Source organism: Pygocentrus nattereri, chromosome 3 (genome assembly GCF_015220715.1).
Source record: "Pygocentrus nattereri isolate fPygNat1 chromosome 3, fPygNat1.pri, whole genome shotgun sequence".
Lineage (NCBI taxonomy): Eukaryota > Metazoa > Chordata > Actinopteri > Characiformes > Serrasalmidae > Pygocentrus > Pygocentrus nattereri.
In genome coordinates this window covers 22,077,861-22,097,317 of record NC_051213.1, presented here as the reverse complement: position 1 = coordinate 22,097,317, position 19,457 = coordinate 22,077,861, and the positions used below count along the sequence as shown (strand labels likewise).

Sequence of the window (19,457 nt, the reverse complement as noted above, 5' to 3'; positions counted from 1 at the left end):
AAAACCTCTGCAGTCTGAAGTGCAGTTCCATGATTGCTCTTATTAACATCTTATTTTAATAGATGGAAGTTGATCAGACATCATCTCTGATTTCCTTCCACCATTCTAAAACTAGATGAGAATGAGTGAAATAAGGCTGCTGAGAAAGACAGGTAGCTTGTTCAAAACCTCAAAAAAATCTCTTGGATTCTTTGGCTCAAGATTGTTCAGTGTGCCTACAAAAATCAAGGGTTTAAAAAAACACTGCAGTTCTTCAACTGTTTGGACCATATTCAAATTAGATAACATGATTCAGAATACAGAGCTAACAAAATTTAGCAAAACGATGCATAGGTGTACATTGTGCATGAGGTATCAGTTTCTTTAAAGCATATCCTGTTCGGAGTTCAACTGATTATGAATAAAGACAGCAGCAAACGTTTCCTCCTTCGTGTGAGGCTCAAGAGTTCCAGAGATGTCATTTTGGGCCTTACTTATCAGTCTGAGGTAGGGTGCGTGCAGCAGTATGCTTACATTGGGGACCTGGATAAGATGAGGTGGCCTGAGGTGTACCGAGAGAGGGACTTCATTTTTTCCTCTTTTTTCTCTGTGATGAGGCAGCTTTTGTTGCGGGTTCTTCAGGGGAGCTGGAGGGTTTGCTGGAGGCGGAGCAGTCCTGAGACGAGTAGGAGGATCTTTGGCCTGCATCTGAGCTGTGAGGGCTTGGGGCTTGGCCTGAGCTGGAGGCAGGCGGCTCTAAGCTGTACCTTCCCTGAGCAGCTGAGGACGCTTTGTGCGGACAGTGTGCCACCATGTGGGTGGCACTCTGGCAGTAATGGCACTTCTTGGGTTGCGGAGGGAGGCAGCACTCTTTGGCATGATGGTCCAGACCACCACAGTTATAACATCTGACAGAAGAGAGAATCTAGATCAGCAATCTAACATAAGCCAATCAAATAATTAGAAATAGATGGTAAAACAGGGCAGAAAAAGCAACATATCAGGTGGGACAAAAAGACAATCAAATGTAAAAATGTAAGTACCATGAAAAATTACTACAAGTAGGTACAACTGTGGTTGAAAGCCATTATCAGATCAGTTTTTTAAGCATTTATCTGCCAATAACAATAGGATTCCAATATTATTATGCAACCTTAACCACAAGGGTTCTAGTTGCCTAGCAATTGTTGTCACTGATCTAGCATCATTGCTTTGGGCATAATTGGTCATAGTTGACCAACATATGTGTGTGTGTGTGTGTGTGTGTGTGTGTGTGTGTGTGTGTGTGTGTGTGTGTGTGTGTGTGTGTGTAGAGATGTAGTCTCTTTTTTTTTAGAGAGATGATTAGTTGGCAAGTGAACAAAATATATTTTTTATCAGGTAACGCAAGACACTTTTTAACTAGTATATATGATTTTAACTAGTATATATGATTCGGCATGTAGACCTTATTTAAAATATTTAGCTTTTTTAGCAAAATGGTACATAAACCAGGACCAGGGAAAAGGCAGAGAGGACAGAAAAGAAGAGGGTGAAACAGGTGTTCAGAGGACAGAATGAAAAGTGGTACAGATAAATATATATAGCAAACTGAGTCAGACAAAGCCTAAGCTGTGGTTCTTTGCTGGAGCATGATACATGTCAAAGCCATAAAATCACATTAAAAAGCTTTTATGAGGGTCTCCTGTTATATTTACCAAAAAGTGTCTCACTTAGGCCAAGTTTACCCTGCTTATGTTGCCGTTTGCATCCAATTCTTTTGTGGAAAAGCCTTTTACAAGTATGAACTTGAAACTGGTGAATTATTGTTGAAGCTATAGTCAACTAGGCAATTATAATACTTTGTTTATATCAAAATATGATAAATATTTTGGAGACCCTTTGTCCCTGGAGCCATTAGGCTCTTCAACTTTTCCCAGTGGGGCCAGAGGCATGCACATATTTATTCAGTATTGTCATTATATGCCATTACCCATGCCTCCTTGTACATTCATTATGTACATTCATACTGCCTTTCAGGATGGATCTTATTGCATATATTTGTATATTTCTAGTTGTATTTATGTGTGTATAGTTTTTTTTGTATACATTCTTCTTTTTATATTGTTTCACCTATATTATTGTAAATGTCCTGTGTTGTGTGACTGTTACTGGCTGCTAAATTTTCCTTCGGGATCAATAAAGCATCTATGTATCCATCTATCTAAATTCCTACCAATTCTCAAAGCAACACATCTGCTTTTCTAAAGATGTAGATAAAATGTTATACCTCTTGTTTAAACATTTAGATTTTTTTTTTTATTGTTACAGAGAATTAAAAGGTTTTTGAACTATTATTGTATGCTTCAATACAGGGTCTGATAATATGTCTTCCATATACCTAATTATATGACCTACACTTTCTTAGGCAAGGACAAGCATGAAGGATGGCTGCGAGAGGCAACAGGGGGAATGCACTTCCCACATTTTTCCCCCAACTGTCTTTCAACATGCCACACATTTCAGCTTCAGGTTCCTCAGTTCTACATTGTGGATCACTTTATATTTTGAGCTGTATGTGACCATTCATTGTGAACAAATTCTTGTAACTTTATTAGAAAGGTGGCATACTCAATGCATTCACCAGCTGTTTAAAAGGAAACAAACTTCTGCGTGATTGAGCATGAGGCTTGTGGGGGGTCCTGCATGGTGGCATCTTCAATTAGATTGTGAACGTGAAGGGGGAAGGGCAGTGGAATTTGGGATTCATCCTTGCCTATCTATCATCCCCTGACTCCTTCCCAGCCTGCATAGCTCCAGTAGGATTTCTTGTGTTTTGAAAATAAGAGATGTAGGTGGAAAAAAAACAAATATCTTATTTTTTTATTATCTGATTTTTGTTTTCACACAGCAGCTGCCCCCTACATTGTGTGCAAATTGCATGACAAATGGACCAGTGGAAAAGCTCCAAAACTGCTTGAAACTAATTTTTTTTCCCTTTCACTTACATTAAAAGTAAAAAGCCATTTGGAGACTTTTTGGAACAGCAATGATATTTCTAATCACATCAGGCAGACCACATTCTGGTAATCATGAAAATAATTTAATAATAAAAAAAAATTAAAAAGTTATAGAATTGCTCTCTAGTGCTGTAAATTTCTGACAAGATATTAAGTTTTAGTGCAGTTTTAGAATTATACCATTGTCTTGAAGGTGTGCCATTGCATAGTCATAATATGCTGTGGTCTGTGGCTATAAAGACAAGCACATCACAAGCACATTCACCTCACTATGACTTCAGACTCGGACAACATTAGAATGGCATAATTTTTGTTCAAAATACAAAATCAGCAATTTTTGTTTTGGCAGATTTGTGCTGCAATTTTATGTTTATTTTATTTTATTTTTTTTAAGTAAATGAGAAAGTTTAGTGTACTTGTGCTGTATTTTAATGCTACTGTTGCATCTATACCAAAATGTCAGTATCAGTATCTTTGACTCGTTGTGCTAAGCAATCAGTTGCCTCTCACTTGCAATGTAGCACTTTACTTGATTCATGTTATTTAAATATGCAACCAAATTTATAAAATAGCAATAATGTCTTTCCCTTTAATGAACAAGCATTTTTGTTTATATTGCATATTTGGTTATAATAAAGTACTAGAAATGTACCTGATGTTGCAGCCTTATATAGGCAATCAAACTTTTATCCAAAATAAAAAAAGCACAATGAATGTTGTCATTTCTTTTTCTCCTGTGCTGAAAACATATCATATCATGGTGCAAAAGCTTACAGAAATCTCAGAATTCTTGGGTGATATGGAGTAGTCCTGCCATCTGATGCAACAAACAATAGGAAAAGTTTCTCAAAATGTTTGGTGTGCCATGTCTAATATCTGCTGCAGTATGTGTGACTCTGAAAAGTATATCTGTGCTCTAAAAGAGTAAAGTGGATCTTATTGTGGAAAGCCAACATTCCCTTAACCAGATTTCCCCTTTATTTAATTTTAAATTAAAGAGTTTGATGTATAAACGAGCCTATACTATAAAACTGTGTTGCAATTTTATGGTGTAAGTGAGCCTTAAATAGGCAACTGATTAAAAATAAATAAATAAATAAAATAAAAATGTAAATGCCCATTAAACAGCAAATAATGTTGTTTATGGTGCAAGTTTCACCAACAGAAAGTACTGGGAATGTGGTAGCGTATTTCATACGTTCATCTACCGTACACATTGTGGGCTTCAGATTAAAAGAGGCTAATAAAAACAGTCCAAAACCTCAACCATCAGCCAATTAGGCTGCAAAGAAATCTGAATCGGCCGTAAAAATTCATGGTTAGTGCATCTCTATTATATAGGCTAGTCTACCCTGGTTAGAGGTGGCACTACAATGCACTTTAATGACCCGTTTAGGTTTCAAGCCAATTTCTTTAGCTTTAAAGGTTCCAGCTCATAAACAAAAAAATGCCATATTAATAGGATATTAAGGTCAAAAAAACAAGGACTTACATGACTTGAATTCTTTGCTACGTATATAACAACTTGTTCCATGGGCTACAGCAGAGTCAGAAATACTGCAAAAAGCTACAGTTGGTATAAGATTAGATTGAAAACCAACAATATCTATGCATCATGTCTTCAAATGCTAGCACTGACGTCCATTGATAAAACGTGGCTGTTAGCATTTAGCAAAATGTAATTCTAGCTAGGTAAGATCGTGAGTAAATTTGAGCTTTGCTGCACTGTACAAAACCAAACCAAAATTCATGATGCTATCACAACTTGTGCCTTCACCCAAACCCCAGCAAAAATAGCAGCAATTTAGCAGGAAAAAAACCTCTCACACACTATTGCGATAAAACCATGGCAACAGGCATAGACCCACAGAGCAACAGCCTGAGAGGCAGGGCAGCCTCTCTCAAAAGGACTCTAAGGGACCACCCATCACTACTCAAAATAACAAGAAACATACAGTATACCTACTACTGGCCATGTATTCCTTCAACAAATGAAACATTTGAAAGCTCAACAACACATCGCAGCTTTAAAACCAATGACTGGTCCACTTCTTTATTTTTCAATCACACAACACCAACCAGTCCCAGCCTACAGAAGCAACCAGATCACCATGGCCTTGGTAAGAAAATCCTGACTACTGCACCTGCAGAAAAGAGCTCTGAGGCTCTGTTGCCTACTCACCGGTCTCCCTTTGGCTTTCGTTTCTGCTGCATGCTTTTCCCTTTGGGTCTCTTCTCGCTGCCCACACAGTGGACTCCTCCAGGCCCTGTTACTCGCACACACTCCAGGCCCTTAGAGGACTTCTTGAAGGTGAACTCTACAGCCTCGCCTTCCTTCAGACTTCGAAAACCCTCCATGTGCAGCTTACTCTGAGAGAGAGCAGAAAGGAGCATCACAAACCGCATGACAACCAGGCAATTTCACACTGTCTGATCAAAAAATAAAATTATATATATATATATATATATATATATATATATATATATATATATATATATATATATATATATATGAAACAAACAATAATATATTTTTGCAACAATATGATGGTTACAGATACAGATAGATAAAATATATTCATCATACCAGACATACTGGGAATAGTTTCCATTGTTCTATTACAAACAACACTGTGATAATTATGAAAAAGACAACCTTGTAAATAAATAAAGAATTCAATAAATCTCCTTTATTGCACATCAAAACCATGTATGTCGTTTTTTTTTTTTTTTGTTTAAATCCCTAAATTTGTTTAAATCCCTACAACACTTGATAGTTAAACAACAAATGTATGCATAAACAAATAAGTAAAGAGAATTCAGTGATAAATGAGGATATGCTTAGTTACATTAAGTAGTTATAAAGACACATTTAGATACAGCGGCATAGCACAAAGCCTTAAGCACTTAAGTACTTAACTACAATCATACCATCTCCACCCGCTTAACCACATGATGGTTCAGATTTTATGGCTGGTGCAGCTACAAATCAACAAGTCTTGTGTGATATGGAATAGTCATGCCACCTGAATTCTCAAAATTCTCAAAAAGGCATATTTGTACTTTAAAAGACTTAAAAGAAGTCAAATTTATTGTGGAAAACCATTTTCCAAAAATGTATTGTGGAAAACCATTTTTATTTCATTCATTGTTTTTTTCAGTCTAATGTTTTAAAAACTGAGCAGAAAAACAATTCATCTGAATAATTTTTGCAATGTCATGAAAATCAATGGCTTTACATCTATTCACCTATTCAGTCTACAGCAGTTTAGCTCTGCCCACTCACACGTTATAAGGAGTGTTTCAGGATGAACTGCATTTTGAATGAGTACAGGGCATTAAATCAGATCAGAGCTCACTTACAAAAATCTGTCGGGAAAGCACAAAGACCAAAAAGACCTGTTTAGTTGATAAAGAAAGGTTAGAAAATTGTCAAATAAAAAACTGCTACAACTGTTTTTGGCACCTGAATTCCCAAATGTCATAAATGACAATTATTTTAAAAAAATAAACAAACAAAAACAAAACAAAAACAAAAGAAAACTGGAGGATGTGGGCTATATATAACAAATATATAACCATTGTTCTACAAACTACTTCTACAAAAAAAAAACAAAAAAAAAACGCTGCTATAACAACCATCATCCAGAAAGCATTCATAAGATTTAAGCAATTCATGAGATGATGAACTTGAGTATAACCCTGCATGCTACAGTGCTTCATTGATCTGTCAACATTATTATTTGGATTTTGGTCTTGATTTAAATCATAAAAAGCATATGCATAAACAATTAATATTATTTACTGCTCAGAGTAAAACAAAATCTGTAAAAACCAAATCAAGTAATAAATCTATTTTAAATGAACAGATTTAAAGTTTTTTTCTTTACTTGTTACCACATGAAGTAATTTTTTAAGCAGATCTAATGAGACACTTTTTACAGTGTAGAATCTTAAATCCAAGTGAACAATGCTCTGTCAATCTTTTTACATGCTGTGGAATATAACAACATTACATATTTCAGACTACAATAACACAACTATTTCAAACCATGGTCTGAAAAAATCTGAAAGTTTACAAATATTTTATCACATATTTATTGAATACATAATAATAAACATGTAATGAACACAATTATCTTCCACATTACATGTAAATTAATTGCATTTATATTTTAAATGATATATTTCTAAAAACTAACCATGCAATGTATTTTTAAGAATAATACTTTTTCAAAGAACACACTCTTACAGTTCTATTCTAAAATAACTAACCAAGCTTTTTTTCACATTAACAATTCACCAAAAACATGTGAAACATCTTTATTAAAATTAGAAAAGGCTAACTCTGCTGCAAATATTCTGTATAAAATGCTTTTGTCCCCCATACACACATTAAAAACTTTTTTACTAATTTTTGTGGTGAGTTTGACAGTTGTTTTTAAATGTTACACCAGTAACTCCAGTAAAAAATTATTTGAATAAAAAACAATTATGAAAACAAAAATATAAGCAATACTTAAATGCTTATATGAAATATATTTAAATAAAATTAAATTCTCAAATATCACTTTGTAAAGGCAAAGAACCAAATATTTTAATCAATAACACTCAATTATTATACAGTGTAAATAAAATGTACTTCTCTAATAATAATAATAATAATAACAACAACAACAATAACAACATCTTAATAAGCAGTCATTGCATTCAGAGCTGCATTCTGTATCAGTGGAAGAAAAACTGCTTTTTACTATACATTAACAGAATTTTACAGTGAATCGACAACCCACACGGATCAGAGACCTGCAGTCCATTCCCCCTTATCCACTGACAATGCTAACAGTCTAGGTAACACATCTGTAGCCTAATGAGAGAGAAGAGAACTTGTGCTAAGGACCAACTTCCACATTAATGCAAAACACTAGTTTAGCTTCAGACAAACATTCTAGTCCTGCTCTGTCTCTTTATAACTGTCCTTACACATAAGCTTTCAGCAGCTTGACTGGCAGCCATCTTGGCTGTTTTGGATTGAAGTATGAGAGAAGAGAGGATGTGTAAGAAAGGAGGGAGGCTTGAAAGAGGGAGCAGCCATCCCTGACATATGAATACAATGATACACCAACAGAAGATGAGCATGAAAAACCTTTAACAGATTTAAGAACCAAATATTTTAATCAATAACACTCAATTATTATACAGTGTAAATAAAATGTACTTCTCTAATAATAATAATAATAATAATAATAATAACAACATCTTAATAAGCAGTCATTGCATTCAGAGCATTCATTTTCAACTTGGAAATACTGTCACTGTCACACCACAACTTTTTAAACCTATTATTATTATTATTATTAATTTATAAACGGTACTAATAATATCATTTAGAAACACCAGTCATCATTAACTTTGCATGTGAATTTCATGACAAATGGACCAACAGAAATGGTACAACAGTTAAAACTTCAAGGCATTAAAAATTAAGGGCATTTTTGTCCTTCTGCTGTAAAGTTAGCAGTTTGGACATAGATGGTTTTGTAATGACATCACTTATGTATATATACATGCAGTACTTTGCAAACTTCTAAGACCACATGAAATTATACTTCTATTTAAGCTATTTCTCTGGGCAGTAGGTGTTTATTTGTTAAAAAAAACAATCCCACTAATATACTAAAATAAAGTTACAAACAAATAAATAATTTGTGATTTTATGTCTGTCACTGTGTTAATCGTTTCCATTTTTAAAGCTCTCCTCATGGAAGCCCAGTCTTTACAGTTACCATCCTCTGCAAAGTTTACCTAATCAAGTCTTCATTAAATTAAATCTGTTGATGGAATTTAACAAACGGGTGCGATGACTGGAGTGCTCCAAAAATCAGAAACCAACCCTGCATTCTTCCGACCTTATTCTTTTAGTCAATGTATTGATAACTTTTCACTCCAGTTTGTTTGTTCTTGTTTATTTGCATGTATTCTAGTGGTATATATTGGTTTTTTTACAGGTGAAAATACATTTTCTGCTGAGATAAATCATTTTACAATTTTTTCATGGCTTCCTAAGACTTTTGCACAGTACTAGAAGACGATTTTCATTACAAAATGCTCTATATCAATTTTTTATTTTGGATATAATATTGGATATGTTATTGAAAAGAGTAACAACTGATCTATATTGCAACAATTTTTTTTTATTTCTCTAACAAACATGGTATTAATCATAACATAGCACTGATATTTATTGCATGTGTAAAGCTCACTCCCAACAAAATCACCATCTAAAAGTTCTTGAAAGTGGTCTATAATAAAAACGAATACTTTATATGTTCCTCAACAGACTAAAAACTATCTCTGTTTGTCTCTTGAGAATAATGAAGCTTATAGGCATAAAGGTGAACAGAAAAATTAGAATTTCAAATTAGATGAAAAAAATACAGTGAACAAATGCAAGAGCAGATCTTGATGGTCGTGTTTGGAAACTGATTGTAAATGGCAGTGTTTTCAGGACCGAGCCAAATAATGACAACAAGAGATTACAAACTGTTTCTGGCAAGCATGAGAGGCCACTCACTCAGAGGCATTTCTGCTCCTCCCAATAGAGATCAAGCATCTATGGATGACTCACAAGAGGAAGTCACGTGAACAGAAGGTGGCTTTTTTCATCCTTTCTTCTTTTTTGAAGGAAAAGAAAGAAAAAAGCCCATGAGCAAGAGAAACAAAGCCTGGTATTAGCTGAGAAGGGTGGGGCCTGCATGCCGAACTGTGAAATGGGCTGCTAGTTAATCTTACCAGGGGCCCACATAGTCCTCCCAGCGCACTAACAAAATCTAACCTTCTGAAAGGACAACACAAACATGCAGGAAATGAGTGCAATCATCCAAGTCAATATCCTACTGCATTTGCAGGTACAATTTAAAAAGAAAGAAATCTTGCACAGCTAAAATTCATAACCAATGTTTCACGCTTGCTTTTTTGCCGTAGTTTCACCTCACAGAGAATGGATCAAAAGAAACCCTTCCCCCACACTCATATACCAGGGCTGAGCACAATAACCAGACACTTTCCAGAGGCCCCATTTAAAACCGTTACCATCTCTTATTAAACAAGCTACCTCTCCCAAAAAATCATCCTGATAAGCAATATTCTTATGACAGGCAGAAGACGTGTCACATTCCAAGTACAGCATGTTTTGAGGGGGGAAAATAATTAAATTATTATGACATTTATTATAATCAGCAGCATCAAACCACAATCAGTGAGACAAACAACTGAGCCCATCTTCGGAAAAAACGTTTCAATTATCAAGCTTTGCATATTCAAAAAGACATTCTGTTGGTAGACTCGCACTTGCAACGATCAGAAACACATTTCATGTTTGTAGGCTGAATATTACGAGCTGGTGATAATACCAGTCATGAAACTAGAACAGAACATTACATATTCTAATTTTTCAATTAACATATTAAATAGAAGCACTGCAGGGAGAAAACTCACAATGTAACTGTCCACACAGCCATTACACAACATACATTCTTCTTAATCTCTCCTATTATTTAATATATCACTTTTTTATGAAAACATCTTCCCACTGTGCCATACAGGTTACATTTTGGGAAGGGTGAGATGACTGTAAGGGCGAATTACTGCTTAAATCAATACACACAACATGCAACCAAACACCAGAGCTCTATTTAAAAAGGGGCTCACTTTCCATGAGGAGATTTGTGACCTAAATGTTAAGGTACATGGTCAGATTCACAGTGTGTAAAGGTCTTTGTTTCAACCTTGATTCCAGTTGATTCCAGGCACAAGCCTTGCTTAAAGAAGAGAACCTAATCAGATGATGCATTGCATGTTGGGATACAAAAATCTGTAGACACTGTGGTCTCTGAAGACATCATATCAATATCCATGCTAGAAAGCTTACAATACAAACATCACATATAGAAAGATGGAGAAGGTATGATACTGTGCTTTTGGGTACAGATGCTGTGCCTGGGTGGAACCCTCAAAGGCATGTTTTCTGTAACTTTTTAGGGAACACATCTGTACCATATTCTGTTGCAATTCTTGGTTTTAGGTGTTTCTAATTTATTACTTTCTGTCTTGACTATGTTTTTTAAAAGTTAAGCTATGAAAAGGTGCACCGTTTCTATGTGAACAGAAATGTGGTGTACCTATAAAACTCATTTAACATAGCTGAACCTTAATGACCATGCAATGCTTTTGTGGATACTTACATTGTCTGCAGCTTGGCAGATAAAATGTACCTGTACAGTGCCCTTTGTTCTGACACTGTAGCAATAATTCGAAATGTAAAGCAAGACATGTGCAAATAAATCTTAGCTTAATGCTGCATCTACCCACTGATGCGAAGGACAACACAGCAGTACTAAAGGGGACAGGGTGAGGAATTTGCTGCTGTTAAGCCAACATTTAGACGTGAAACACAATAAGTGCAGCTAACTAGGCCTTACACATTTGTTACACTAGTGTAACATCTGGGCCTGTCAGCGGCCTAGTAAACCTAGTAAAACCTGAACAGTCAATCAACCAGTGCTACAACATCACTAAAGAATCGTCAGAAAACTTGGTGAGTAAGCGCAGGCTCGTGTTGTTGATGGCCTTTTCCACCCAAGGCTTTAGCCTACAGCTGAATGAGTGAATGCTTTCTTTCTTGTTCCAACTGTCATGGTGGTTGGTGGTTAAACCTGCCTCTAAAAAGACCCGTGTTTCTTACAAATGACGACGTCCACTGCAGGCTGAAGAGAAAAACAACGTTCATGTCAACAACAAAGTTCGTCGCCACCTTTTTCTGGCAAAAACGAAAGATGTGGCCTATGATTTTAGTGTCGAACGAACAAGCAAAGATGGTGTAACAGAACCTCAACACGGCAACACAATACGTCACTGTAACTTAAAAGTATGAACATGGGAAAAGTAAGAGAAGGGAAAAATAAATGTGACCAGACAGAGGCGAGATGTGCGTGAGAGAGGTCTACCGAGGTGCTCAGTGAGCTTAGACCTAGCTCTGTGACGAGTTAAACAAGAACAGGCCTAGACGTAGAAGAGCAGCGTTATCTGCTCCCTTAAGCTCTTTCGGTTTTCGGCGGTAAACTTGAGGTAAACTTACTTGGTGAACAAACACATCCATTGGAGGATCAATAGGATTTCCTCCGCGACTAGTCATCGATATGAATCCAAAGCCCATTCGTACATTAAACCACTTACAGTGGCCTGCGCCGTACATGGGCAAGGGGTCAGTTCCCTCCTCAGACTCGACAGACGTCCGAAGGCTCCCTCGACCATTGCCCACACCTCCTGAGGTTAGAAAGAAGAGACACAGTTAGCGCGGGCTACATTATTAATAACCCCCCCTCTATCCGGCTCAAGAGCAATGGGGTTTCCACGCTCGGGTGCTCAGTTCTGCTAGGCGTATTTGGTTATAAACTTCAAATACAGAGTATTTTGTCATATGCTAGGCTACTTATCAGTAAGCCTAAAATGAATGTGTAGCCGTAACCAACATTAGGTATCAAACTACGAGCTCAGCGTAGTCCAGTGAAACAAAACAGGTGTTGCCTTGCGTCTTAAAACAGCAGCCCGGGGTATCGGGCAGGCGAGCGCAGCCTGTCTGGTTATCTCCTCAGGGAGTAAACAAGAGGTAAAGCCGTGCATTTCAAACACAAGGCGCCACACCAGTGGACTTAGCTACAGCACCAGCGAGAGCAGCGGCGGGGACGGTCGCTACAACCATATAGGATACCTTCGGCCATGTTTTCCCTGGACTCCCTTCTTCCAAAGTTCTCAGAGTGTAAATCCTCCTCAGAAAGCGTTTGATCCTCTTCAGAAATTTAATACAATGCTTTAAACAAACCATAATGTAGCGGGCATGATCTAGCGTGCGCAGTACAACAGACGGTCTTTTTTTTTTTTTTAACTCTAGTACACTCCCCCCTTTCACTCCCCTCTCCCTCTCTCTCTCTCTCTCTCTCTCTCTCTCCCTCTCTCCCTCTCTCTCTCCGCCCACAGTTCACTTTCCCATGTGCCTATGCCAACGACTCGCATCTCATTTCTCTCCGAGTGAGGGTTTTGGAGGAGGGGTTTGGGCTGCCTTGGCCTCGGAGCAGCCAATCGTCGTTGAGAAACATTCACCGGGAGGATTCACTGAACACGTTAACTTCTCCTAAAGGCTAGAGGATCAGGCGCGACAGAAAGAGAGAGAGAGACACTTTGAATGATATGTCTAGTTTGTGAATTGATGACTGCCTTTTATGAGAGATGCAACGGAAAACTCATATAAGAACAAGACAAACTGACAGCGAGTCAGTGTAAGTAGTCAACAATACTGGCAGTATCCGGTAATAAGTAGTTATTAGTAGCCTAAACCATGAATTTGGGATTTGGGCTACTGGTTTAAAAACTTCAGTCTAATGTCTGGTCTTATCACACATGTTTAGCGATGTTACAGTACGCAGCTATACTTAAAAACATGCCGCAGCTCACTGAGGGCACCATAAAGGACTTGTTACCTATGACTGAGGCTATTTTTTAAATCATTTAAGTAACTGCTATAATGCTCCTAGAGCAGTATTAAAACTATCAGCTCAAGACGTGAGGGCGCGTTTTGAAAAGCGTGTAAAAGCAGACCTTTAACAAATGTTGCAGAACTTTTATGTACTTGCATTTCTTCACCTTTTGCAGTCCCACATGTTCTACGGGTCAGTTTAACAAATGCAAAACGTGAAAAAAAACATCCAGCCTTTCTTTGGAAACCACGCTTGTTCAGAGAAGAGCGTGTGAAAAAGAAAAGTTTGTGATGTAGTTTATGTATCCTGTCAGTGCTGCAGACCTGCTGACTTTATTCCCCCTCATAAGCCCCTCAGATGGACTGGAGCTGAGCACTGAGCTTAACCAGAGATACTAAGTGCCGATCACGACAGACAGAAAAGGCACAACGCAGACAGACTTGTCTTCTTTGAAAGACGAGTGAAAATGAAGATCGGTTGTGTGTTTGAGAAAACGGCTTGGACGTGTTTTTAAAAATAATTTCCACTCTAGAATTAGACTGAGACCTGCTGTTTACGCCGTTTTCGATTCATTCCGCATTATGTTTCTGCACGCTGTACCAGCTGTAGCGTTTCCTAGTGACGGTTAATCATGTTTTTAATGTAGGTGCTGCTTTAGCTTCCAGCCTAAAGGTTTTCGTACAGCGGTTTGAAATTAAAGCCGCGCTACAGTGAATTGTCTGTCCACGTCTTCCATCAGATCTCAGTGAAACTGTTTTATAACACCGAACACGTGTACAGATTGATTGGCGTAAGGGACAGTTTGCCACGACTCTCCCGTATTTCCTGTAAATGACCTGAACAGTTGAGTCTAATTAACCTCATCACACGATCCTCATAAATGAACGAACAGAGCAAATGCAGCAGGCGGAGGTGAGGGGGTTTCACAGGGGGGGACTCAACTGTTTACTTTCACAGTGCACGTTCAGATTAAGTGAGCGCTAATACGCCCGTTCGGAGAATAAAACCCCTTAATAAAGGAAAGAAGTAGTGGAGTCTAGTTTTCCGTCAGAAACCGTTTGTTATTTGCTCCCTTCAGGGCAGAGTTGCTTTGTTAGCCGCGTCCTATCCGTGTGTGAAGGAAACGTGTCACGCACTGTCAGCTGCATGTGGGGGTTGTTAAAGTGTAGGAGAGTCTCAGAGGAGCACCATCTCTCTCTCTCTCTCTCTCTCTCTCTCTCTCTCTCTCTCTCTCTCTCTCTCTCTCTCTCTCTCTCATTATATTTTTTAAAAAACTGGAAAAAAGGTAAGCAAAACAGTGATTTGCCTCAAACCACTTCACTCGTGTGTATTCACCTTTCCACTGAGGTTCCAGCAGCTCAGCCCCTTTTCCCCAAGCTCTGGGCTTTTTAAAGGTGAAATAGTGCTGTGGGGGGTTTTGCATATGCGCACATGAAGCACAGATAAGGCTAATAACCCCCCGATGCAGTTTCAGTATTCGCAGTTCAAATACATTTTCAATGAAATATGAAATCATTGCATTGATATTTAACAACATGGGAAAAATCATTGATTAATTCACAGTATTGTATTAAAAATACCGTGCTGACAGGCAACTACGTTAAGGTGCTCCAGGCGTCTGTAGGTTCCAAGGACAAATGTATAAATGGGGTGGGGGTTCAGCATGTGAGAATCCACAGAACCTGAAATACTGCAGCCTAATTAGACCAACCACAGCAGGCAACGACGACAGACACAGCACTGGCATTGTTTTAGTCTCTAAGCAGCAGCTAAAATGAGAGATGATTTGACACACATCATTTAACTCATTAATGTCCAAATCTGAGAATTAAAATTTCCTTTGGTCCATATGTTCTCTGAGCTTTCCACCAATCTAAAGAAATCCCTCTAACTATATTGCCAAGAAGAGAGATTTTATCATTTACTTAATCATATTAAATTCAGTCTGTTGCTCACTTTGAATTACTGATTTTATCAAAACAAAATCCAAAATTGGCTCTAAATAAAAGCATGAAAATACAAGAAATCCAAAAAATACTAAATTTAATCATAAAAAGCTAGATATGTAAGTTTAGACAGCAATATCACTTTAGTCGTTCAGAACAATTTCTGTACCTTTTTTGATCATACTAAATTTTAGTTGCTGGTTGTGAATGGGCTAAACAAAGCTGACCCATTCAGGATAATACAGTAGATTTTAGCAGCAGATTTAAGCTTTCTTCAAGCATCTCTGCACAGTTAGGATGTGGAACAGGCCTAAACAGCACCCACCTGAAGCTGCAGAGGCAGATCCTAGAGAGCTCATAGTCTTCTCCAAAACCTGCTGGATAGGAGAAAAGATAAGAAGAAATAAAACTACTACATTCATAATGACAGCTTTCCATGTCTGGAATGTATCATAATGTGTTAAACACAATATCTGGTGGGTTAACAATATTTCACATTTCTTGCACCCCACTATTGATCTGTTTTCCAGATTTCTACCAGCAAGCAGCTTCCTTATAATCAGTAAACTTAACTAAGATAAGATGAGTTCCTTTTAAAGGAGCTTTAGGTACCACTAACTAAAGGCTGATGGTACTGGGTGATACCATTGTCTATACCAGTATACTGGTATTAGTATCGCACAATATTGATTTTTAATTTTAGCAGTATGGGCTAACAAAAATGTAGTTGAATTCAATTCAAAATATGTAATCTGATAGGTCTTTCAGATAAAAACCAACTAAATAACAACAAAATAAATTGTCTCTTTTTAGACTCTGTCTTTATATATATATATATATATATATATATATATATATATATATATATATATATATATATATATATATATTGTGTAATAAATGTGCTTTATAAATAAACTTGTCTTGCCATGACTGAAATGATTTCTGTGTGGTTAACATTTAAAATACTGTAAGGTTCCTTCTTGTGTACTTTTAAGAAATAAAACAAAACAAAACAGGCTTATCAAAACAGGCTATGTCAAGTGTGTAAGATGGTCTTTTAGCATGAACTATCACTATTCTAAATGTCCCAAAATCTTTCTAGGGGCGGTTCTTTAGAGATGCATTTGTGTAAATGTGTGGACAAAACAAAGGTTCAAGTAAAAACTTTAAATTGATAGACATTTTGTGGACATTATTTAAAATCTTCAAAAGATTCTTCACATTCACAAATCTCAAATTTTCAAACATGGGGAACCCAAAAGAGGTTCTTTTATGGCATCACTCAAAGAGATCTATGTGGCACTTTTTCGTAAGCACACATGGATTTGTTAATGCAAAGGTAAATATAATAAATATATCACAGTATTAAATAATATAATACTCTAATATATTTGGAAAATGTCATGATACCAAATTATCTCAGGACAGCACTAGACTGATATAAGTTTGCAGTAGTATACAAAAGCTTGGGTGCCTCAGTCAACTGAGATGCTTTGTTGATTTCTCTAAAAGACATCAAGTTAACGCATCCTGTAGATAAAACAATATTGCACATTTTAATGCACAAATACTGTTTATTTATTGAATATAAACTATTGGGGGAAAAAATCAAACATAAAATGTGGCAAGTGCAAAGATTAATATATTTTACACATGGTTGTGCCAATATGTTACATTTAGCAAATAAATAGAAATTGTGCACTGAAATTTGCAGAAAAAAAGTGCCATATTTAGGTGTGATACTAGAATAAACAGAAAAATCACGGTAGGCTGTATGGTATACCTCTAAAGTCAAGAAGACACACACTAGGTAAACGATAATAATAAGCTGTACACAGTATGTGTGATATGTATTCAGTGCAATAATAATAATAATAATAATAATAAAAAGCTTAGACTTCAAAGTTTGGCCTCTGTGAAATCATGTGGTTCAAAGCAACAGTCTCCAAAGAAAATTTGAGAAAGATTAAGTCCCAGCAACACCAACCAGTACTAGTAAATAAAACATGAAAGCTACCACATAGAAGAAAGCTTCTACAGAAATAGGCCTACTTAGGCAACCAAGATTCCCAATTTGCTAAACATCCCTTCCCACACTACATACACATTTCTTAAGATCTCAGGTTTAGCTTACCTGTTTTACTAAGGCTGTGTGTGGCTGTATGTGAAAAAAACAGGACTGAGTTTTCCAAATTCTTTATTTCAGTTTTGCAGTGATGTTATCATTCAAGAACTGCTTTGGACAAAGATGCAGATTCTTTGCAGACCTGCACTTAAGTACACTTAGAAGTATTTCATGTATTGTCTTGTTAATGCATTAATCGTGAATTTCGCCCCCTGGTGTCCATCCTTGGTAACTTCCACTGTGACTATAAGATACTGAAATACTGGGGACTGGAAAGAGCTCATTCTCCTCAGGTTTATGAACTGTCAGAATTATGTTTTTTTCTGAGTCCAACTTAAGGTATTAATATGAATAAGTTCATATTAACAAAACTGATCATAAGTATTAATATGGAGTTGGTCCCCACTTTGCAGCTATAACAGTTTCCACTCTTCTGGGATTTGTTTTTGGGGGACTTTTTGCCAGTTCATCTATAAAAGCATTTGTGAGGTCAGACACTGATAATACCACTCACAGTTGAGTTATAACCCCTAGGAGGGAAGACAAGTCAGTGAGCTCTTTAGAATAACCCACTCTTTCCCTAATGTTTGTAAAGCCAGACTGCATGGCTAGGTGCTTAATTTGATATACCTGTGGCAATGGGACTGACTAAAGCACGTGGATTTAACGATTCAGAGGTGTGTCCCAATACTTTTGGGCATGTTGCGTATATAAATTAGTAAATGAGTGAAAGTGTGTCTTATTTTCTGAAGAAATATTAAATAAATAAACGGCTGGATGTGAGCCAATGAGCGCACGCGCGCTCAGTTACGTAGCAACCCGGAAGGCAGAGTCGCCTACACCGCTTCACTGAAATCATTTCATAAACTGCGTAATTTTGTGAATTAAAGTTTGGACTGTTAATACTCTAAGCTCGGGATTTTAAAAATGGGTTTAGCGTCCTTGCCGCGTGCTGAAGTGTGTAAACGAGTCGGCAGTTTGGTTTTAAATAGGGGAGGCGTAAACGCTGCTTACCAGTTCTCCATCGTCGTGGTAAATAAATCGGTTTCTAAGCAGTGGACGTTCAGGATGTATTGACGGAGGAGGAGGCGAGCTCAGCGCGGTGTAGTGGGCTTTCCTGGCCGATGCTCGCCTGTGCTTTAGTCTGTGGGCTGCGATCACTCATAGTCCTCTTTGCTCAGCCCTCTGCTAGTAGCAGAGTAAGCTCAGATCACTTGGCCAGCGCGATGAGAGCGAGGAAGGCAGGAGTGAACTGGAGACTCACTCGCTCGCTCTCTCGCTCGCTCGCTCTCTCTCTCTCTCTCTCTCTCTCTCAGCGGTAAATTAGTACCAACAGCCTTTACCAAAATATGGGCCCTTCGATGTGTACCGAGAACAGCCAACTCAAGAGAGCACAATACTTAGCACAATCCAGTCCATACAATAGTGAATGGCCATGGAAGGAGAAAGAAAACAAGTCCACAACAACACTGCGTCAGATAGTTACCTTAATAACAGTGCAGTGATGACTAGTATGGCTGAGTAGACAGAGCAGTGATTTTGTCTCCTTCTGCTGGACCTGCGCCCCTGATCATCTCATCCTTTCACTCTGTGTAGTCACGGGGTGTTTGGCTGTGTTTGCTAGGAAGCACCAACTGCTTCTGTGAAAAATCCTGGAGTTTTACAGGAACAGTGGCTTCGAGAGCTGCTGCGATTAACTTCAGAGCTCCTTCTGTATGTATGTACAGACTAGTGAGTGACTCTAATATACGGAGCAAGTTCATACAAAAAAGATTAACACCACAAACGTAGGTTTACACAAACGTAGCAAAGCCTGGCAAACTGGCTCGCCGCATCTTCACGAGAAAGTAATCTTGATCACTGTATTGTGATC

General features: G+C 37.5%; 1 protein-coding gene across 2 annotated transcripts; it reads right to left on the bottom strand.

Moving 5' to 3' along the window:
- Positions 1-30: 30 nt before the first annotated feature.
- On the bottom strand, positions 31-18,797 carry LOC108433560 (protein lin-28 homolog A). Of its 2 annotated transcripts, XM_037537293.1 has the most exons (5): positions 18,599-18,797; positions 15,782-15,833; positions 12,115-12,302; positions 5,161-5,348; positions 31-887 (listed from the first exon to the last, which is right to left on the bottom strand). In XM_037537293.1, the coding sequence occupies exons 2-5, from the start codon at positions 15,813-15,815 to the stop codon at positions 566-568; spliced, it is 732 nt and encodes a 243-aa protein (XP_037393190.1). In that variant the 5' UTR covers positions 15,816-15,833; positions 18,599-18,797; the 3' UTR covers positions 31-565. The 2 variants fall into 2 exon arrangements, with proteins under 2 accessions (XP_037393190.1, XP_037393191.1); XM_037537294.1 differs by lacking the exons at positions 15,782-15,833; positions 18,599-18,797 and adding an exon at positions 12,748-12,894.
- Between the last annotated feature and the right edge of the window lie 660 nt (positions 18,798-19,457).

Bases quoted from the DNA above. Each gene is read 5' to 3' on its own strand.
- LOC108433560 (XM_037537293.1), bottom strand. From the start codon at position 15,815: ATGAGCTCTCTAGGATCTGCCTCTGCAGCTTCAG. The intron at 5,349-12,114 runs GTAAGTTTACCT...GCTCTCTCTCAG, and splicing joins TGGATGTGTTTGTTCACCAA to AGTAAGCTGCACATGGAGGG. The intron at 888-5,160 runs GTGAGTAGGCAA...CTCTTCTGTCAG, and splicing joins CGAAAGCCAAAGGGAGACCG to ATGTTATAACTGTGGTGGTC.